The 23,949-nt window shown below is 38.2% G+C and overlaps 1 protein-coding gene across 1 annotated transcript in view; it reads left to right on the forward strand.

The window, feature by feature from the left end:
• The first annotated feature begins 1,809 nt into the window (after positions 1-1,809).
• The window catches only part of LOC139720987 (forkhead box protein J3-like), a 42,016-nt gene continuing 19,876 nt past the window's right edge, over positions 1,810-23,949 (forward strand). The window contains exons 1-3 of the mRNA XM_071632319.1: positions 1,810-2,392; positions 6,753-6,827; positions 23,529-23,600. Of these exons, the coding sequence (XP_071488420.1) occupies positions 2,033-2,392; positions 6,753-6,827; positions 23,529-23,600 (507 nt within the window). The 5' untranslated portion in view covers positions 1,810-2,032. The remainder of the gene's footprint in view (positions 2,393-6,752; positions 6,828-23,528; positions 23,601-23,949) is intronic.

The raw sequence follows: 23,949 nt of genomic DNA on the forward strand, positions 1-23,949 counted from the left end.
ATATTTTCACTTTTCTCGCATAGCAAAAGAACACTCGACTTCTCTCTTTCAGAAGGCAGGGGGTATAATATCACCCATGGCATATATACATCAGTAACAAGTCGAAGAAATGTGCACTTTATTAAAAAAGTAACGTTTTGTGAAATTCTCTTTTTATTTTCCTTATATCGCTGTACGCATGTGACATCAAACACTTATAGTAGTCTTCTCATCCAGCAGTGACTGCGCAGATACTTTGAAAATTCATAACTTTTGAACTGATTGTCCGATTTTCCCCAAACTTTCACTGATGTGCTCTGCTAACCGCCTTCACTAAATCCACATGTATATGAAGTTGGACTTGTCCTTTAAAGGGATGGATAGTTTTGGTTGAGATGGTGAATCTGGTTTTGAGAGATAATCAGAAACTGCTTATAATATGAAATGTTAAAGAGCATGCATTATTCTGAGAGGAATTGAAAATTCATTTAATATGATGAAATTTAGTTTTGGAATGGCTGAGATATCCCAAAGAAAGGTGTCCTAATATTAAAGGTAAGACCCTGGGGGGTGTTTTATCAACGTTTGTCACGGCGCTGACAACTTGAATCACCATAGTAACAGTCAGTGACCAGAACATCTCAGCCAATCAAAACCAAGGATTTTGCTGAAATTGGTCAGCGGCGACAGTTGTCGTCGCTGACAAGCGTTGATGAAACACCCCCTGTATTTGGACCACTTTTTACTTTTTCCCCGGACATCTCAGCCTGTTTCCCTCCCCTTAGCACATTCATTGAGGGCCTAGTACAGGTTAATCTCGGGACAGGCCCGAAGGATGTCAAGACACCCTGTCCGACCAATGGGCCCATACCGAGACTTGGGGCTAGACTTCGTTGTCGATGTTACCATTTGCATCAGACCTGCCCCTGCAATCGCCTGAGTGTCATTATCGCCAATGGTACCTCGCCAATGTTTCCAGTATAATACTAGTTGATATACCTACTTAGCTTCCTTCCACAAGTACAGACAACATAAAACATCTTTCGTTAATTTAATATATTCCGTAATCTCGATCTCTTAATTCATGGTAAGGTTATAGCCAGAGTTTCTCAGTCGGGTATAGGCCTAATCATCCAGACCGGAAGGACATCGTTCAGTGTGCTTGGTAAATCTTCACACATTGACCATCGATTTTTTTTTTCCACACTTCAGTGAAGCGGTATGTCCAGACGATCAGGCCAGGAGATTAAAAGAAGAAGAAGAAGAAGAAGACGACGACGAAGAAAAGACAGAAAAGGGAAAGAAGTACTCTAGACTACAAAGTGGACAAAATGATTAAAAGGTTTAATATCTTCTCAGTCGATATTAGCATCAGCATGGAGCTAATCCATTGGATTAGAGCCCCTCCATATTATGTAAGGAGAGAGGGCAAATGTTGCACCCCCTTCCCCGCGAACCCCGGAAATTATTGAGTGGGAACTCTTCTTTGTTAATGGCATTAACTTCCAGGGGCACTGTTGCCGGTCAGAACCAGTGCTCCCGCCAAATGATGATAGGATTTTATCTACGAAAAATGTCCCCAAGATTTGTATCAATAAATGTATGATAATATCATGATTCACACTCTTATTAGCACAAACTAAAATCACCTATTTTAGTTAGTTGTGTGTGAATAATTGTTCTTTTTTAATGATTTAATCTAGCCTTCTAAGTACCAGTACATCGCGATCGTACATTCGCGCTACGACCATGCTATGACGTAAGAAGGAAGCCGCTGCCATGGCAGTCTTCGCAGGGGGTCTGGAGCTCGAAAAGTAGTGAAGTGGCGCTACAAGGCTGACGTACTTCCGCACCTGAAATTAGGGCAAAAGTCCGGGTGAAATTTGTTGCGAAAACTGGGTTACACCCCAACTGAGGAAGCATTTTAGTCAAATCTATCGTACTGCTACTGAAATCAGCGAAATTGCGCGTGAATAACGGAGATTATTCGTGAGAGCTAAATTCAGTATTTATGCGCCGAGTGTAATGCGGCTCTTGCAACTAAACAAGCAAGATGGCGGACGCAGACTTGGGCAACAGCCTGACTTCCATGGACTGGCTAGGCCGGCTGAATATACCAGGAGCTTTAAATGGTAATACGCCGAACAGCAAAAATGGACAGGGACAAAATAACTCATTAGACCCTTCAAAAGGTACAATTCCTATGCGAAAATCGCCTAGTTCACCACTGGATACGACCGCGACATGGGACGAACAGCAGCCGGTGAAGGACGGGAAGCCACCGTTCAGCTACGCGAACCTCATCACGTTCGCTATCAACAGCTCGTCGAAGAAGAAAATGACACTGAGCGAAATATATCAGTGGATCTGCGACAACTTTCCGTACTACAGGGATGCCGGGAATGGGTGGAAGGTTTGTATTTAGGATGTCATTGTGCATATATATTTGACATGAGCTCCATAACACATATCTTCAACAGTCAGCATTGTCTCAGCAATAAACTTAAATTTACGAGTTCTAGTTAACAATTCAATTGTTTACACTGTCAGTGTCACTGCACACTGTCACTGGTTTAGGCTAAAAGTGAACTTAACGTGGCGGTTATTTTTACATTAACATTATTAACACGTTAGGGTTAGCGTTGATTAGACTTAGCTCAGAGTCAGTCTAACGCTAGCCTAACGTTAGAAGTTCACTGACACCACCTGTCAGAATCAAAATGCGAAAAGAAACGGAAAGAAATTAAGAAGCTAACTATTAACTAACCACAATGTCCATGGGCACAACTTACTGTGGTTTTGTCATCTTCTTCTTTTTCTCATTAACACGTTAGACTCTAACCAGGGTCCAAGTGGGTATACGGTCCTCTATGCCTCTGTCTAGGCCCCTAACGTTACTGTAACTCAGCAGAAGATTCATGCAGACTGTGTGTGTGTGTTCACCGTCAATGTCAAAACGATGCTTCAATGATGGGCACACTGCCTAGCCAAGCAGTAAGGCATTGCCTTTTTGGATAGCCTGTGGCTGTAGCCTGTACTGTAGCCCATTAAAGTGTTAACATGTTTTGTCTAGATGTCTAGATATCAGTCAATCACTAACTCACTGGATAGAGAAACAGGAAGAACATTACACTACACATTACACATTACACGGTCCTCTATGCCTCTGTCTAGGCCCCTAACGTTGAGAGTGAGACTCCCATAGGCCAATGCTATAATTTAGGAGTCAAAGTGAGTGAGATCAAAAGAAATGCATGCAAATGAAATAAAGTTTTAGAGTGAGAAAGGACCAAATGGGTGAGTCTCACGCTCGATGCGTGAGAGTTGCCAGCCCTGACATTGTCATTAGTCTTCAACAAGAAGGGGGTGGCTGACTTAATATTGAACATCTGCAGACTGTCTTGTCTATAATGTCACATTTTGGTCTGTCCATGTTGTAAACATACCTTCTCCTCTTACCATAGTCTAGAAATGGTATAAAACACAATGTTCAGTAGAATTTTAGAGCTGTTATTGTCTTCTCTCATCAAATTGGGCCATTCAATTGAAAAACAAAGTTTATTTGAGCATTCATAATTTGACCATTTGTATGAGTGATCATTACATGCTGTCTAGCATTAAAAACATGTACAGTGTACATTTACTCAAAATTTTTCATTTTGGCATAAATTCTAATACTTAATAGATTGCTCGTTTGAAGCAACTTTGGGACAAAGATATCTCTCATTAAAGTGTTCTAAAACTAGGGGTAATGCACAATGGAAACAGAAAAATAAAGCAACATCCCTGAAAAGTACCCTCTAAAGAGTCTTACTCAGGAAATGCAGCGTCCTGTGGCAGCTATATTAATATTATGAGCATTTAATTTAATGCCTTCTTGGTGGTCTTGAAAAAAATACCGGTAGATAGATCCACACACTTGCACATGCCACCATCTGTAAGTGCTTCAAGTTTATTGGAATTGTTTACTCAATCTCAAAGCTTCTTGAGTATTCAAGAAACAGTTTGTATCCATCTATCATAAATTGGCATTTAATAAGCTTCAGAAGTATTTATGACCAAGTTTGCATTTTGTGTGTATCTGATTAATATGTAATACCTTAAATGCTACAATTTGTAGTTTTGTTTTGTTTTGTTTCTGTAGGAAAGAGTCCCATGTACTCCCACTTTTATATCTAGAGTTACATTGACTACATCTATGTACCCCAACCACATTACCCTAGGACACCAAGATTATAAAAGTTTAAATACCCTAACTTCAAATTCTAACTCCAACCCTAACCCTAGTTAATCCTGAGTAAACTCTAACCCTAATCCTAAAGCCATCTAAATTTAATGGTGTTTCTTATACATAATACATAGGGGGGGGGGGGGGTTACTGTACATATGGAACTCTTGCCTTTCTGTAAGTATATGTACAGTATACAGTCTGAACAGAAGCGGATGTTTGATATATTTTAATATGTGATTTTGAAGGCTTTGTTTAATATCAGGACAAAGCAATTAATTACATTTTGGGTCAAACAGTGAAAGTCTATAGTGAAAAGAAGTTGACCAATATTTCGATTTTGAAAACCAAAGCTTTGATGCATGAATACAAGGGGTAGGCCTATATTTTACATACTTGTATGAAAAAAACACAGTATCTGAATTTAGCAGAGTTGAAATCAGATTTTAATAGAGTTGGAATATTGAGGCTACTGACATCTCAATGGGGTAAATCTTCTCTGAGGGAGAGTGACCATATCAATATTTTTTTTTTCTAATTTAGTAATACAAGCTCTGCAGAGATACACATGTACACACTTAACCTCTTCTTCCAAGTAGCAAATTGGGATGTGAACATACATCATACTGTACATTGTAATTTAATGATTGTGTACATTTTACTGTTATTGTATAGCTGTAAAGATGTAAAGATTTCAACATTACAAAATGTTGATATTAAAGTTATCAGGTACAATGTATGTGACAAGTTCTGACAAGTTGTTGGAGATTATATTTTGGTGGTCTTTCGGAATACAGTACTTTATTGGCTCCTATGAGTAAGCACTAATGTAATATGAACACTAATGACATGATGAATAAGCTGATAAAAGTTATTTGTGATTCATCTACGTGTAGGATCTGCTGGTATGTATACATGAATGTTGCTTCCCCACCCCCTCCCCCCCCCCCCCCCCCCCCCCCATCAAGCTAATGCTGTCTTAGATAAGAAATCAAGGATCTTCAGAGCTTTTATTGAGCACTCTGTGGGGCAATATAACTGATGTTTTCCTCTCCGACTCGTAGAAATTTTCTTACAGACTGTCTTCACAGACATAAAAAGAGGGTTGGGAATTTTTTTTTTTTTTTTTTTTAAAGTGCATGAAATAAATTTCGAAGACTTTTTAAAATCATTGTTAGTGGTGTCTTTTAGGTAGAGAATTCTGTATTTGTTTGATGGTTGAAGAAAATGCCTTTATTGACAACACATTTTCTTTTTTGTTCATATTTAAATCAGATATTGTCAGCTTGTGCCTCACATGTCTATAGACTGATTGCTGCTCATTGCGTCAAGTGCGGACAGGAAATAGAGTTGTCTTCACCAAAATGCATTGTACACTCATATGTTAACGTCTGGAAAATGTGTTTTATTGTTGCCTGTAGACCTATTGTGGACCAGTAACCCAATTAGAATATTTGTAAGGTTTTCAGTCTAGACTTCCCAGCCGTAGCAAAAGCTGCCAATCACATAAACTTGCTAGAGGCATAATGTCTACACATTACTTAAATACAAAATGTATTATGCAGTGTACATGATTAGCAATGTGCATAAAGTAACTGTAAAACCAAGCCATATGAAAACAGCAGACCATGTTTTGAACAAAGATATTCTTCATGAGAATGTCATTTTATTACACACATAGTAAGATACTCTATCACGTTTTTAAACTATTCTATTCATAATATTGTATGTTTATCATGACCATGTAATTGTAAATCATGAATTATTACAGTTCCTTCACATTTGAATACTGTTTTTTTTGTACGTATGTTAAAAGCCTCATCCTATTGTCGCACTTAAGTGAAAGGGATATCATGGTGCGTGATATACTGTTATAAGTATGCTCTTATGTTTTACATCCGTATAATTGGTATATATCATCTTACGCAATGCTGCACACTGGCACTGGTCCGACGGTCCCTGACCAGTAAAAATCACTGTCGGACCAGTAACTTTTTCAGGAATGGACTATTAAAAAATGGAAAAACTGGGTACTTACTGGTCCTACTGTCTGTCAGACCAGTAGACAAAAATGGGTTTAGTGTGCAGCCCCGTCTTACGACAACTTCTCATTAGCAAAAGAAATTATATTCAGATCTGCTCTTCTGTTTGTTGATCAAGGATCTTACTTTTTATACGCTGTCTTTATAAAAACAAATGACCACTGTTTGTTGCAGTGCTTTATATCAGGCACAATTACAAACTGTATTTCATTTGATATGTATATCATCCCTTTACAATTGTATGTAACATTACAAATCTAATAAAAATTATGAAAGCAACAACATTTTCAGACAGAAAATTCTTTTCAACCTATAACAGTACCACAGAGTATTCGAATGGAGCTCTTTGCATTTTTGCACCAGTTTAGACCTGGGAATGTGAATTTTATTGTCTGCACTTTGTTGATGATGAGAATTATTGCTGTTCATATGACCCATGAAAAGTTAGTGGCTTTCAACTGAAAACAATCTCTTTGCATTTGTTTGTTTGTTTGTTTTTTCAGAACTCCATCAGACACAATCTATCCCTAAACAAATGTTTCATGAAGGTACCAAGATCAAAAGATGATCCAGGCAAGGTATGTACAACTGTCCTTTCAATTTCAAAAGATATTGTTTTAAATCCGTCATTCTATTCCTTCTCATGATTTTTTTTAATGAATTTTAAAATCAGTAAAAATGCAGTATCAATGTTGTTTGGCTTTTTGTTCATTCAATTTTGTGATCTCTTACACTTAGATAAAAAGAAGACAGGTATCAGTGAAATTAGGTGTTGTGCAAGTGCCCTTCTGGTTTTGCAAAGTATATTCTGCATAGATTAGATGTTTGTCTTTGTAATGGTGAGCCTACTGACTGTAAACATTGATGATATTGGTATGGGAGAACAGTCAATATTTGGGTAGACCAGGAAAAAGATCTTTTGATACATACACTAAATCCTAGAAGAAGAGTAGTCTAAAATCTGAAGAACTGACTAAGAATTCACAGTGCATTTTTTTTTTTTTAACCAGACAGGTGATCTTTGTGTACAATCTGTAAATTTACAATTTGATTGGTTGTGACTACCATCATTGTGTGATATTTGTCAGTCATTTCTTCAAGGAAAGGAGGTACAGTGTACATGTCCTCAAGAGATGTCTGAACTGGCATGCATTGACTTTGAAAACAGGACTGATGTGCAGATTTGAAAAAAAAAAAATGAAATGTTCAAATGAGCAGTGAATCTGAATGTTCAAGTATGTGGTGATGTTGCATGAGATCAGACAAGTTGTACATGCAAATTTGATATTAAAGTTACAGTGTGTGGATGAAATAGATGTTAGGCGGGGAAATACAATTGAAGAAAACAGGTGAAAAACATTATAATAAAGCTACCAGGCTCAGACATTTTTGTTACTATGAATATGCCAGGAAGGTGGGTGCTATCCTTTTAATTAACTATTCAAGTGAAGCAGAAAGAAAATCATTTTATTCCTTGATGTGCATGAAATCCTTTTTATTTAATCCTAAATATATCTCGATCAGTGCATGGCCTTGGTGTCGTCATGGCATGTCTATCTGCTTAGAATCACAGTTATTCAGTGAGGAGAGCTTTGTTGACATATGTAGGGTTCTATCAAGTTTTCTGATGTTTGTACAGCTATGTGTACTCCTGGTAGTTGCATAACCCCAGCCTAATCCTCCATGTTCACAAACACGTTATGATCACAAAGATCAATACTGAAACTCTATTGGCTTCCACTTGATACCCAGGTGTAACGATTATTGCTGTGAATGGCTTTTGCTAGTGGAAGATGTAATTATCATTCAGACGTATTGTTTCAGTATGGATTCCTTGTGTTGTTTTTGAGTGATACTGAACCCTTAACAATACAACCAATGAGTGCCAGAATCACTTTATAGGAATCCTGATACTTTGGATGTTCATTATTATTCATAGTTAACACAGAATCTTGTGGTTTGCTGATTCCAGAAGAGATTCAAAGCAGAGTTCGTTGCTGTACCTGTTACAGTGTTAATACACTTTTCCTTACTTATGACTAGTCCTTGATATTTGGTGGTGATGTGTGATTAATATATCCTGAAGGTTGAGTTTATGGTCATTTACATTGTTTCTAATTTTCAATTTTTGAAATATTGTCCATTGGTGGTCTCATGATCAGACTAAAAATACCAGAGCCCTGTTGCATGAAAAGATGCAATCAAACATACAACATGTAAGTCGCAAATATCAAACATATCAGCCAATCAGGATTGCGTATTCAGTGACTTATTTGGTTTTCTGACTTATGTTTGATCTCAACTTTTATGCAACAGGGCCGAGAGTACTGATTATTGACCTTATACATGATTGTGTTCGTCTACTGAATACAGTGTATTTTGCTGTATTAGTAGTGACTTCCAGCCTAAGACGTGTAACTGGCAAGTCAGTCAGTCTTCCTGCAATAGCTAGGGAATACAGTATCGTTTGCGGTTCTTCCTGTGAATACAAATATAACAACCTAGCTTAAATCAGCACATTTACGTATTGCCTGTGTTCAAATGACATTTAGTTCTTGCAATAATGTGAGAGACTGTGTACAGGATTGTACACAATGTACAAAATGTATGTCAGTGGAATTTATGGGCAGTTTAAGGAGGTGCTTCAGTGTTGGACGAAAATAATGACATTATTATTATGTTCATCTTTACACACTTTTACAGTGTAGCTTGTAATCATAGACTTTGTACTTATACTTTAGGTTTTACATGCGTGTATTGTAAATCAATTTGTTAGTCATACTGAATAGTGAATAATTGAGGGGGTCGGTGCAATATTGTGCTAACCCACACAATAGTCATTTTGAGATAATCGCTGTTGAATGTTTGGAAAGTCCATACATTGTACATTAATGAAACATGAATGCATGCATTTTTTACCATCTTATTGGTGCAATTCAAATAATGATATTTTTACGGAGGTTAGAGTGAAGGATAAGGATAATGAAAATGCATGTAACTCAATTTTGACAAAAGTGTGGGTTACAAGTTTGTAGCACTATATTGCGCCAACCCCCTCAATTCGTACAAGGTAAGGATAGTCTACAGTGAGATACCAAGATTATGATGGTGCACCATTGAACATACATAGGCCTACATTACACATCACTGACTGTTCATGTTTAGTGTGCATATATTAGCAGTGAAGCATATAATGTACAACTTGTGTTGTTATTGTGCAGATGGCTGTTTAGCATGCCTGCTATTTCATTGCAAGTGGCTTAGTACTGTACTGACTGTGCAATGCCAGACAGTAGGCTGCTACTGCCAGGCAGAGTATATTGTACACTGTAATCCCCAGAGGAATAGACCATGGCCCTATGACCATATTACACATGACCTTTGATTCCTGCGACAAGATTTCTGTTTTTGATCAAGAGTGCAAGCTTTCCTGTCCTTTCCTGTGTGAGAAAGAAAGTCTGAAGTGGCTTGTGGCTAGTGCACAGTGGATGTAGGGCTGTACACTGCACATTGCACATGGATGCAAGGACAGCCAGCACTAAACCCATGTTTTCTGCTGTTCCAGTACTTTACAGTACACGTTTTACATTTCAGCTGATTTTTTTTTTTCCAATCATAGGCTGCCATTTATGGAAAAAAAAAGATATTGCAGCATTCAGGAAAAATACTGTTTTGCATCAAGATTCAACTGCTGGGATCAAACATGTCAGTTATTATATTTTTCTCAAGATTACTGTTGTTAGGCAGTTATCAATCTGTGTAATTGTGTGTGTGTGTGTGTGTGTGTGTGTGTGTAATTATGTCATGAGCAAACTTTCAGATGTCAGCATAACAACAACAACAACCAACAGAAAAAAAAAATGGATGCACACATGTACAGTGTACGCATTGTACATTGTTAATAGTTATATTAATTTCTAAACCCAAGTCAACTTGAACACAAAGTGGAGTTCACCTACGAAACTGTCTTGAATATTTTTGGTCAAAGCCTTCTTTTCCACCCATAATATACAGAGTATTAAAGGGGTAAGCTTTGCAGCATCTTTAGTAAAGGTGTTTAGCAGGTCAGTGTTTGCAAAGCCATGTTTGACTTCTATGGATAATATGAAAGACTTCTATGGATGATATGAAATATTTCTGTTCAATTCAATTCTCTTGTAGAAATTGCTGCACTGGCAAATCAATACCAATATATTATGCAGTGTGTCAGTAAGTGATGTATACATACATGTAGTATACAGAAAGTTAAATGCAAACATTGAACATTGTTATGAAAGACAGGCAAATTTTATTTCAAAGCTTGGCTTCCTGACATTGTCTGGTGCCAACATGCCTGCTCTCTGAAGGCAGCACTTAAGAGTGTATGTCATCCATATTGCTTTTTTTTTTTTTAAATCTCTCTCTTTCTTTTCGTTGACAGCAATCTGTGCAGAGTGTATACAGGCTGTGCTTGTACTTGTGTTGTTTTGTTCCCTATCCAATTACTCATCCACTCAAGGCAGTGGTTTCGCACAAGGACAGTACATATTTATGTAGAACTTCTCTTGTGTGCAGTGTGTATGGCATACATAGATAGCTGACACAAAAATGTACAGTATTGTGTATGTAGTGTACACGTAGATTGCACAGGGAAGAATACACAGTTTGTAACTGAATAGTCATTTCACTTCCTTTTCTATGGTGTCCTCACAACATATTTCCTCATAGAAACTCTTTTTCATGAATATGCACAGTACCACATCAATAGTACCACATTTATTGTACACTGTATGTTTTGAGGTAACGTCGTAATGCGAGAAATTAAACAGTTCAGTAAAGACTGGTTTAGCTTGTCCAAAACTAATGTGCCAGACTATTACAAACTTGTATGTAGGCCTACACTGTACAGTATATGAGACTGTAAACATTGATGTACAGCATAATGTGTGATTTGAAGTATTATTATGCATTGATATAATTTTGTAAGTAATGTTTTTAATAATGAGCAAACAGATAAGAGTTGATTTGATAATGTTGATTATATTACAGAATGAATATAAACATGAAGTTCATAATTTTAACCATGCAAAAAAGTAAAAAATATTGCATTTTATTCTTTCAATATATATACAACCTCTTAAAAAGATATCGATCTATATAGACACAATATGTGTCATCTGACAGAAGGGATATTACAGCATTAATGTGCAACAATAAGGCGCCAAATGAAAAGCAATTTACAATTGTATGTATCGTAGGCAATTAAAACAAATAATAGGATCCTGCTATTATCAAACTTAAAACTGTTTGAATACCAGGTCTCTCGCTTGGAGGAGATGTTGGTACAGGGGTATAATTGTGTGTGTGTGTGTGTGTGTGTCCAGTGTATCATAGAAAATTTTAGGGGAAAAAAACAAAAAACAGCGACAACGACAACAACAACAACACTCACACGCACACACACATACAGAGCTATTGTGCCAATTCTGCACTAAAAAGTGAACAAGGATTAACATTCAAGTGGCAGGTTACTATTTAAAGCAGCCATTATGAAGTACCCATGGGGCATTGATCACATTAATACACTCTACATTTGATTGCTGTACACTGTGGCTTTCCAAAAAATTTGCAAACTTTCCTCAAATTTTCATCAATGGGCACTCAAGGATACCATAGCCCACCTGTCCACTTGTCCAGTGTTATAAACTTGTCTACCTCATCGTTGGACAATTACTGTCAAATACACATTGTACGCTAGTACTTAGGTAGCGAGTTTAATTTTCACAAATTGGAAAGTTCTGGAGTACAACAGTGGGCTAAGAAATCGGGATGTGTGTGCGTCCATTCACTCAGTAGGTGTATCAAGACTTGGTCCTACTTTCCTGTCTTGTCACAAGAATAGGGCCCTTTTTGGAGTGCCCATTCTAGCAAGTGGGCCCTTTCCAGAGTGCCCATTCTAGCAAGTGGGTAAATGCCTAAAGTTTGTAATGGCCTGTTCATTGGTTAATGTTACCATTCAAAGTTACAGGTTTTGCAAGCACCTTGCATGTCCAGAGTATTACTATGCTTGATTTGTTTTCAACAATATGTTGTAGAAATTTTTATGTTGAAATCGGAGTTTGTAATTCATATTCCCTGTCTCCATGAGGTGTAAATATTTAAGGCCATGTAAAAAAAGAAAGTAGTTTCTCGTCCGGGTTTTTTGAACAAGGCGATGAGGGAGGTCCTTACTATTTGATATCTTACTATTTTTTCGAGGATTGTCAGAATGAAAGTAATATGTGTTTATATGTGTGATATAAACCACTTATCATTTGAGTGATGCACCAAATCTGCGTATATTGCTGTTTATGCATGACAAGTATACCAATTTAAATACACTGTGACTGTATTCATTCAGTCATATCAAGGGTATGGAAAAAAAACACGTTTTTTTTTAACATAAGATATACACATTTATGCATCACTTGTTGAACCTATGAATCCAACCATTATCTCTGGAAATGCATAGCATTATTTTTGCCTTTCAACACAACACAAACTTACTGAGTTAGATCTTTTCTCATATGAAAACTTATTCGCTCAAGGATTTAAAATGCCGCAGACAGTGCTGCCAATTGTCAACCCTGTGAAACAACCACCTGATTTCCTTTTTACTGAAAGACAATACGAACCAGTTGAATACTATACTAGTATTCACTATTTAAAGCCGTTCGCTGTGCACACGCGCGCTTGAGATCGGTTCTCTCCATCACTCCACAATTTTTTTTTCCAGCTCCAGAAGGCATGCTATGCTGGCTGGCTGGTCTCCTCTACTACAGGGAAACCCCGTTATAACGAGTTCGGTTATAACGAGGAACCACTTATAACGAGGTGATCGCGTCGGTCCCGTTTTCCTTTGCGTGTAATGGCAGAACGAATCGGTTATAACCTGTTCGGTCATAACGAGATTCCGGTTATAACGAGGACAATTTCGCTAAATCATGATAAAGAAAAACATAAGCAATTTGATCGGATATAACGAGGTTCCATTTCTTGACCAAATTGCCGCTTTCAAACACGCGACAAATGAAACATTGGAAACCGAAATCTCGCTATCCACGTCTTTTCCCGTTTTGCAGAGAACCATTCCTTCCATGTTTTCTTCTTAATCACATGATAAGACACAGGAACACCTTCCGATGTTCCTGCTAATTATTTAACATAATCGCATTCGGTTTTCTTTTTCGCGAGAAACGCGTGCGTGATATGAGGTCAGACCACAGCGCAACGAGAAAAAAATAGATAACGCATTCAAAAACTTTTCATGTAGCGACAATAAAATTTGACAAAAAATGGACAATTGGAATGCGTGTGCAACTCATCATTATATCCTTTCCAATTTTAGTTCCGACTTCCAGTTCTGTTGCTGGTTTTGAGCAAATATGAGTTTGGATGATTAAAGCCGAAATGATAAAATCATCGCCCCTATCCCGCCGGGTAACAGTAGCGTTAAAATAGTTCAGTAACGCATTTTAACCTATACTTAATCGGTGTTCAGAAAAAGAAGCAAACGCATTTATTAGTTTGAACAGATCTGGATTTGTTCATTATCATTTAACAAATGATAATTTAAATATGAGTGTGTATGATCAAAGCAGAAATAATTAGTGAAATCATCGCGATCCTGCCAGGTGACAGTAGAGTAAAAATAGTTGAATAACGCATGTTAACCTATACTTAATCGGTGCTCGGAAAAAGAAACAAACGCATGTATTAGTTTGAATAGATCTGGATGTGTTCATCATCATTTAACGAATGATAATTTAAATATGAGTGTGTATGATTAAAGCCAAAATAATGAATGAAATCATTGCGATCTCGCCGGGTGACAGTAGCGTAAAAATTGTTGAATAACGCATGTTAACCTACTTAATCGATGCTTGGAAATAGAAACAAACGCATTCAACAGTTCAAGAACGGATGTACAAAACGCGAAGAGATTTTCGGAAGAAAATAAAGAACGCATTTTTAATCCCTTCGAGCGCAATGATCATACATTATATAAAATTACAGCCAAATGATTTCATGAAATTATCGAATTCCCGCTGGGCACCAACAGCGTAAAATACCTCGCAAGTTAGCGGTAAACAACGCACGTATGTTACTCTGAAATCATCGCGATCTCGCCAGGTGACAGCAGCGTAAAAAAAGTTGAATGACGCATGTTATCCTAAATCAGAAAAAGAAACACACGCATTTATTAGTTTGAATAGATCTGGTACAGACTTGCGTAAACAGGATGACAACCTCCCACATTCAATCCTGTCACATATTTTCAAGAACGGTCGTACAAAACGCGAAGAGATTTTCGGAAGAAAATAAAGAACGCATTTTTAATCCATTTGGGCGCAACGATCATACATTGTACATGTACAGTACCGGATTACAGCCGAAATGATTCATGAAATCGTCGCATTCCCGCTGGGCACCAACAGCGTAAAAATACATAGCAAGTTACGGTAAACAAGGCCTGTATGTTACTCTACAGTATATGTTTGCCCCCATACTTGCGCTGGTGTTTAGAAAAAGCTTAACAAACAAGAATTACAATAAAGAATTAACTTATCATTTCAGCCTCTATTTCTTCATCTAATTCACAAATAATCTCCCTTTATTCTCTCAATAATAACCCTCAATAATTGTGTAATAATAACGCAAAGGATATGTTTAAGTTTAATGGATGGGTATTTGACGTCATGCTTATGTTTTTCTTTGTTTTTAATGAGTATGGTTATAACGAGGTACCGGTTATAACGAGGTAATATCGCCGGTCCCACGGATCTCGTAATAACGGGGTTTGTGGTTACATTGCGCAATCAATCTAGCAGCACACGAAGCGGGCAACAGCACGAGAGAAAAGGTGCTCAACGTCCTGTCTACATCACGACGTACCGAGTGCGCTGTACATCACAGCCCAGGCCCCCCGCCACAGAACTCTACTGTGCCCCCCGCCCATCCAACTACAGTTCAACTGCTTTGTGGGTCATTCCTTCTTGCCGAGCTCGCAGTGTGAAATGCATGCGTTATTACATACGCACTACAGAAGCTACAGCTGTACGACATTTAAGTAGAGGACGCAAGGCGTAATTAGAAATAAGACATCACGATTGGTAGGTGAATTTTTGATTTTTTTTTTTTCGGCGGCCGAAAAAATAGTAAATATCAAAAAAGTCGATGCGGCAACTGAAAATCGATGCGGGCGGGGAGCGGGCTGGGACGAGAATTATGAATTTCTTGGTATTTTCAGCGCCATTTTGAAAATAGTAAATAGTAAAAAAATCGATGCGGCGGCCAAAATCGATGCGCGTGAGGACGAGAAACTGGTTTCTTTTTTTACTTGGCCTAAGTTGAAAGTACTACATGTTAACAGGTGGACTGCTAACCTGTACTAAAGTTGAGGTTAACAGTGCCTGGAAGAACTAGACATTATTTTTCACCGTGTACGATGTATTGCAATGAAGAGTGAGATTAAAATTATACTAATTAATGATGTACATACATACAAACCGTATTAACATAACTTTGTTGATTTCCTTGGGCTCAAATTGTTAAGATCAGAATATGATGTAAATTGTAATTCCCTCACATTGATGGCTACATATGTACACCAGTTTTATGTTTACAGCTGGATTACTCTAAATGTGGAATATTTCTCTGTGTGAAAATTTAACACCAATATTTGGTAAAGTGTTATATGACAGCATATTGGTACAGAAATATTCTCATATTCTATAGTACAATTGTATACACAACAAACATTCCCTGAAGTGAGTTAAACGAGATTGCTTTGGGTTCAATTTCATTTATTTAAAGAAAAAAAAACATCTTGCACATACAATAGGCATTCTTATAACAGAACAGGAAATTATTATGATAAAGAATAACTTCTAATGTGCTGAGAAAAAGTTTTGTTTTCTTTTTCCAAATACATGAACAATAATAAATGCCTCAATTATGATATACAATTGTGCAAGTGTTTAAAAGTGGAAAAATGCTTTAACACAATATATGTGCATGTCAGCCGTTTTTGTCCCCCAATTTCCGTCTCTAGAGGTATTGTCAAGCAGTACAAGAAGGATGCCAATTCAGTCCTGAAGCCATAAAATCTTATTCCAATTTCCATTGGATATGTGTAAGCAGCAAGGGTAGATTTCAATCTTGTTGTCATTCAGTTCTCTTGTCTATAATCTACATGTATTGCACATACAACTACATGTACTGTAGATTACCTAAAGCAGCTGCCAATATTAAAAGCATTCAAGGTTTATCTACATTGTAAATATTGCATTTTGCACTCCTGTAGTAGAATAATTTGATGCGGTGCTCAAGGTCCAGTAACAGTTGTTTGCACATTATCTGTGTGTATGCTAGTAAAACATACATTGTAGGCCTATAATTTTTACTAGTAAGGAGTTTCCCCACATGTTGGAGGTTCCCTTTGTATTCTGATGAATATCATTACATACAATGAGTCATGATACACACTGTATTGCTGTAGAGTTTGAGTGGGATAGGGGGATTCATAACCACAGCAAAATTGTATCGTTGCTACAATGCCAAGTGGTACTACTTGCATTGGGTGACAGAGTGTACGTGTGTTACTGTGTGAAAGAGTGCCAATGAAAACATGTACTTGACATCTCAGAGCAGGGGGAAGAGAGATAGCTAGTAAAGCACAAATATGATCATGGTTGCATTTCAAGGAAGAATAGTGCAGCATTTGCAGGCTGGCAAACTGTTTGGAATCGGGCCCAGGATTCGGTGTTCTCTGGATTCTGGCATTGACCTTGTGAATCACGAAGGGCTAAACAACTTGCTAATGTAAAAACCACACGTTTGAACTGTGTGAATAGTCTTGTTTGCGGGCTGTAGCACTTTCTGAATGCACAGCAACAACTGTAGGGCTAAAACTATATGTACATATGCCACCCACACATGATATCCACCCATCACCCATACAATTGATTTATGAATGGAATGCGACATCTTACACATGTGTCGGAATCCATACACTCTATACAATGGGAGGGGGAATTCCGCAGTTCACAAACAGTATGTACGATACAAATGTATGTAGTTCTGCATGATGTGTGTTGAAGAGTGGTGAAGTCCCGACTGAGTATTGCAATTTGTATTGGGACTATCGGGAAGTGAATCAATCAGTGAGGTGATTGATGACCAACAGATACTCAATACTGCTTTGAATGGAATGCAAAGTAATTGTATTTGTGTACCGTGAGACAAGCAAGATTATTCTTTAATTTTAAAAGAGGATGTCAGTTAGATGGAGTTGGGGAGAATTCACCGTAAGCTTCTACAAATCAATTTTGAACTACAGACAAGCTGTTGGTACTTCAGGAGGTGTGAAATGCAGATTTAGGTTGTGTGGGTACATAAAGATTTGTGTATTTTTTATTTCTTTTTTTGGCTCATACAATTGTATTATATTGGCCATGTTGAACATCTTGCAAAATGTTCAGTGAGCACTGCAATTAAGTGACATAGTCCAGGATATGCATACTATGAAACATAATTATGTATTCTTTTGTACAAAATAAAATGAAAAAAAAAATTCTGCGAACAGTTTGTATAAGAGCAAAGTGAGACTTCTACAGAAAATGAGCGATATCCACAGTCTTGTATGCGATGTGGTTCTCTGGAAATTCCCACATAATATGACATTATTCAAACTCCGGCTATATTTTCACATTTTACAGTGTATACACTTGTATGGGAGGGGTTACAATGTTCCCCATTTCACTCAATGTCAATCTCATTTACTTCTGTAAATTTTTGACAATTCTGTCTGTCACTTCAGATGTGAGTGACTCTCTAGTTATCTAGGGTCTACAGCTGTATACCAGAAATACAGCTGTATTTGTAATGAAATGAATAGAAGCTGTTACTGCTTAAAGATATAGTCTAATAATAGTGCAGTCAGTGACTTTTCACAGACTTTTGTGAGCTGGAACAATTATTACATACATTGTAACACAAGAGTTTGTAGAATATATAACCATTAAAAGCTATAATTTTCTTGCCAATAGATACCAAAGGCAGTGCTGATATTGCAGTGTACACCATTGTTCAGCCCACCCAGCCATGCTAATTGTCAAAAGCTTCCTGTTATTGTATGCACACTTCAGCAATACAGGATGTCAAAGGGCATTTTTTGATGTGCCGCCATAACTACACCCCTGTTTATGTCTTTTAACCCATAAAGTGCTGGAAATGTGTGTAGATGTCATGGAATGCTATGGGTAAATAATGAACTTTCAATCCTTTTGACACTATATATTTCCAAAAATTCCAGAAAATCAGAAAAGGATGTTATAGAGACGAACTATATATCAAAATAAAGAGTGAAGAATGAACTTTCTGTTTATGTCAGTTTGAAAAATAACGGTCATATTTTTGAATTTGAAATATATGACAAAAGGGGGCGCTATTCGAAAAACAACCTATTGCTTGATGCATGTTTTTGTTTATATCTTTGACATATGTGATTCGTTTTCTTCAAATTTGTACTCACTGATTGAAGCATGTTTCATGAATAAATTCTGAAAATTTCACACTCATAGCATTATTAGTTTTTCTGTATCGTGTGTTTGTTTCCAGCAAAGTTGTGAATTGTTTGTGTTTGAGATGATAAAGGAAAAAGCAATGTAACATTATTCTCATGTACAAACAAAAAAAATCATTCTTACACACACATGGACAGCAACAAAAACACACCACTCTCATCAGTCACATACACACACACACACAGGGACACCCACACCCACACACACACACACAGACACCCACACCCACACACGCACACACACAGGCACGCGCGCACACACACACACAAACTAAAAAGCACTTCAAAAATAAAAAAAATTCAAATATAACAAACATGCAGTTACAAACATGCTCTCACAACATATAGCACACCCACATACACACATTCAGACACACACACACACACACACGCTTTAGACATTCACACATGTACATTGTATGTAGGTAAAAACAAATTCTGTCATACAATACATAAAATCATTCAAAACACATGAACAGAGTATGCACACTCACACAAACACAAACAAATGCATGAACACAGACACAAGTACATAATGTAACTAAAATGCATGTCACACACACACATACAGTCAGAGTTCACACACACTCACAAACATGCATACAATGTACAAACATACAAAACGTACATTAGTGCAGACACTTTCAATCCCACAAACATAATAACACAAAGAATTGTCTTTTCTGGAAAAGCATAACATGTACTGTAATTTGTAATTATGCCAATAAACCAGATGTGGGTTTAAAAAAAAAATACATACATGTATCATGAAGACATGAACACTGGTGATAAATATCTTAGGACAATGCGATGATCACGTCATCAGTAAAGAAGCAAAAATAAACAGGCCAGTGAGGCAATGAGCAAAAGAAGAAAAGAAAATAATAAAAGGAAGTTGTAACTTGTAAGCCATTCTGAAATTCCTTGACATGCAGGAAAAAACAAGTTGTAAACTGTTTTGAAATTTCTCAGAGACCTCTGTGTGCTGTGTGTGTGTGTGGGGGGGGGGGGGGGCTCTCCCTAGGTCCTCACTACTACACGAAACATGTTTTCATTCAAAAAATACATAAGTAAAACTTGGTTATAACAAACTGTCTCATATCCTGATAAAAAAAAGTGTTCATAAATAGAAGACACCAACCAATTACAAAACTTGCCAACAAAAATAATTATGTTCTCATAATACGAATAACCTTTTCCATGAAAAAGCACACCGATGATACATGTACACTACAGATAATGTTTGAAAAAAAAGTTATCAAGGAAATATCCTTGTCATGTATCTTGACTGTCAGTGTTCCAGAGTTCGAGTTCCAGACTATTTGGGATCGTGCTGATCCCAACATGATGCACACACACCAACATTACATCTGCCACAGATCTGGTTCGTTCTCTTCCGTTTGGTTGTGCGATCCGAACATACAGAGCAGTCACGCTTCTTCCCAACACCTAGACGATCGATGCGGCACCCCTTTCTCCTTCTTGAAGGCCCTGGTTGACCCGCAGGCTCAATGAGTCGCCTCTGCCTCTCCTCGGCACACATTGTTTCTATCACTGTCAGATAAAATTTCTTCCTCGGCATCGGACTGCCATTTGTTTTTTCATACACGATGTACGCATTTAGGAGGGCTTTTTGTATTAGCCTCATTGCAACTTTGATTGTCCATCTTCTCGTCTTTCTCTCAACCTCGTACTCGTACATCTTTTGGTCGGCCAAGTCCACGCCCATCTTGGTGTGGTTGTAGAAGTGGACGACCTGCGGCTTCGCCTTGTCATCCCTGTTCTCTGGAACAACACTTCCAGTCGAATCGACCCACTGGGCTGTCTCAGATGTGCTGATGAGGATAACTCCAGGCTGCTTCTGCGATGCCTTCTGCCGGAAGGAAACAGCAAGCAGCGATCCTTTCCTTGATGCCGTTACAGTTCCAACACCATTCACTGCTCGCTTGACTGAGTCTGGAATGCCGGCAGTTCTGTTTTTCCTTACCGTTCCAGTCATTTTGATTTTTTGCAGGTACATCTCACTGAACAGAGTCACATGGCTGTACCAGTTGTCTGTTGTCACATGCCACCAATTCTGGCCAAAGCCTCTGAGCAGTGAACGTACAATCCTGTCCGGCCGGTTGGGGTAAGTGTCTTTGTATGCATCAGGGATCCGGTCTTCGCTGCCTGCACACATACTACATTGCAATGTGTAGCCGTTGACCTCGCAAATCTCGTAGGATTTTATCCCGAACTTATGGTGTTTTTTTAGGGGCATGTACTGGATGATTCCTGATCGACCTCTAAAACCTACGAGTCCCTCATCGATAGTTAGGTTCTCGTCGGGGACGTACGCATCGAGAAATCTTGCATTGAAGAAGTCGAAGACGTAACGAATCTTCCTCCCTGGGTCGGCAACATCCCCTTCGTTGTTCACATCATAGAACTGCAGGAACCGCAGGATCAGCATGAAGTGGTCTCTCGGCATCGTCTCAGGGAAGGCTGGTGTTGCCTGGCTCCAGTCAGTCACGTTCCAGTAGTCATGCAGATTCGCCTTCTTGATCAGACCCATATTCAGGAAGAGACCGAAGAAAGCCAGGATCACTCCTAGCCCGAGTCTGGCAGAGAGCTTTCCCCACTGGCGGTACCTGGAATGGGGAGGCAGACCATCCTTCCCTTGTTCACGGCACCTTGCAGTCTCCTTGTTGATGATCTTTGTAGCGTACGCCTTCGTGTAATCGATCAACTGCTCAAAAAAGCCATCAGTAAGGAACACCTAAAAAACAGAAGAAAAAAAAACAGGAGGGGTGGGGGAGGAAGAGAAAAAAGGTAAGTACAACATGCAGAAAAAACAACAAATAAATACATGAATAATAAACTAAAAGTAAAACACTCAGTTTGCAGCTAGACATTTTTTTTTTTCATTGATAGATGATCTACTTCTAGGTTAGACTTAGATTTTTTTCTTCCTTTTTTTTTTGGGGGGGGGGGGAGGGGCATGGACAGGGGCACTAAACCCTAATAACATGTATATGAATGTAGCTGATATTGTTATCACTCAATATCAGCCCTACATAGCTACACTGGTGATTGGTAATGGTATTGCTCAGTTTTTTGTTCTCTCTTTCTCCTTTTTTCAAAGCCTTATTTTACTTTTTTCCTCACATTCACAATCACATCCAAACTATTCAAAAGCTGGGAAAATTATGATCAGACGTTTATGATATACCTGGATTTGATATAGACACTAGACAGTATTGCTTTCTTTTCCCTTTAGTTTTAGTTTTCTTCATGAAAATCATTCTCTCGTGAGACTACGTCTAACGTTATGTGTCACTTCATTTCAGAATCAGATTTTTTTTTTTTTTCAATTTCACTGATCATGCTGACGGTGAACAGTTGAAATAACATAATAAAATATGCAAGAAAAATACCTTTACGTAGTCGATGGGGTTGCTATCTGCTCTGACATTGGCGAGAACGCTGCTTCGACTCTTGAATCGATGTCTCACTGGAGGGGCATCGTTGTCCGGATCGTTGACTCGCATCCAGGGACCACCACCGACGCCACCGCCGGCAGCCGTACCTGCGCCTCTATCTCCGCCGTCACCGCTGGCAGAGCTGTGGTCGGAATCCTCTGCCGACGACTCAAATTCCGACGCTGACAACTCCCCAATCGCTTCTTCATAATCGCTCTCCTCTTCGTCGAAATCACTAAGTGACAACTCTCGATCATCGACCACATCGCTGCTTGCATCAATATCGACATCCTCCATCTCAACGTCACTGTCACTCGACATTTTCAAGCCTTTTCTTTCGATCAGAACTCACAGAGCAGCAGTAACGAGTGTATGCAATCACAACAGAGAAAATGCTAACCCACGTTTTGCACGCGAACTTCGATAGCATTCGTTCGAAACCGGAGCGTCCCGGAAAAAAATATATGCAAATTATTCTCGCTCTCAAAAAAATATGGGATGAAATAATCACAAGATATTTTCAGAAAAGATGCAAAACAATACCAAAATAATATGCACACAATGACATGACATCGCGAATCGCTAAAGCTAAAACATCCGATACTATTCGAAATTTAAATACCCGGAAGTAAAATTTAAATGTCTAGCTTGGTTTCGCACGCGGTTCGCAAGCTCCTCCGAACGGTTCCGAACCATTTTTTTTTCTGGATTTTCATCAGCCAATCAGGAAGAGCGTAATGCCGGAAAAATGCCAAGTCATACCTTAAAAGAAAGCTTGTGATTCGCTGAAGACGATCCCATTCATAATTTTGCTTTCCCATGCTCAGAATACACACAGCGAGCCGTCAAAGTAAACATACTACGCACGGCCACGATCGTGGCCTTTCGACCTGTCGCTCAAGGCCACGATCGTGGCCATTCGCAGTTTATGGGTTAAAAAGATTGGGTGTTCCAGAGTGTACAAAGTGATCAATGTACTGTAGCGTACATGTACAATGTATGTAGGGGTTACGCATGTACAATACATACACTGTAGATGAGTGAAATGTTATTGTGATGTATTTTGCTTTTACAAGAGCATTTCATTTTTTAGGTTGTTGTTGGTTTTTTTAATGGAAGTATGTAGTTTTAAACGCAATAAGGTAAAATGTGCTATCATCATTGTTACATCAAGAGATTTTATTTTCACCCCTACCCCTTGTTTCCTCCTACAGGGTTCATACTGGGCAATTGACAACAATCCACACGATGACAACTTACACAGGCAGAAGCTCAGGAAACGGCGGGTGAGTACACAATATGGCAAAACAATCATGTGGCGTGACACGTGACCCATAGCGCGGCACTGTTCCATGAAAACACTACGCCTGCATCCTGTTTGTATATGATACTCAGTATTAGGTGTACTGTTGTAGTGATTATATTGACACTTATTTGATGGACAGAACCTTCAGCAACAGCAAGATAAAAAAAAAAATGATCAGTTTATGGAAGTAAACATAAATTTCATTACTTGGATGAGAATGTGTTGATTATTGTGGTGATAAACGTTCATGTACTATTGTCACAACAGGTTTTTTTTTTTTTTTAGTTTTCTCTCAAATTTTATATGAACCGTTATCCTCCCTATTAGTA

This window comes from Diadema antillarum, unplaced genomic scaffold, assembly GCF_040938485.1.
Source record: "Diadema antillarum isolate AM-2024a unplaced genomic scaffold, OU_Dant_1.0 scf00000136, whole genome shotgun sequence".
NCBI classification, from domain to species: domain Eukaryota; kingdom Metazoa; phylum Echinodermata; class Echinoidea; order Diadematoida; family Diadematidae; genus Diadema; species Diadema antillarum.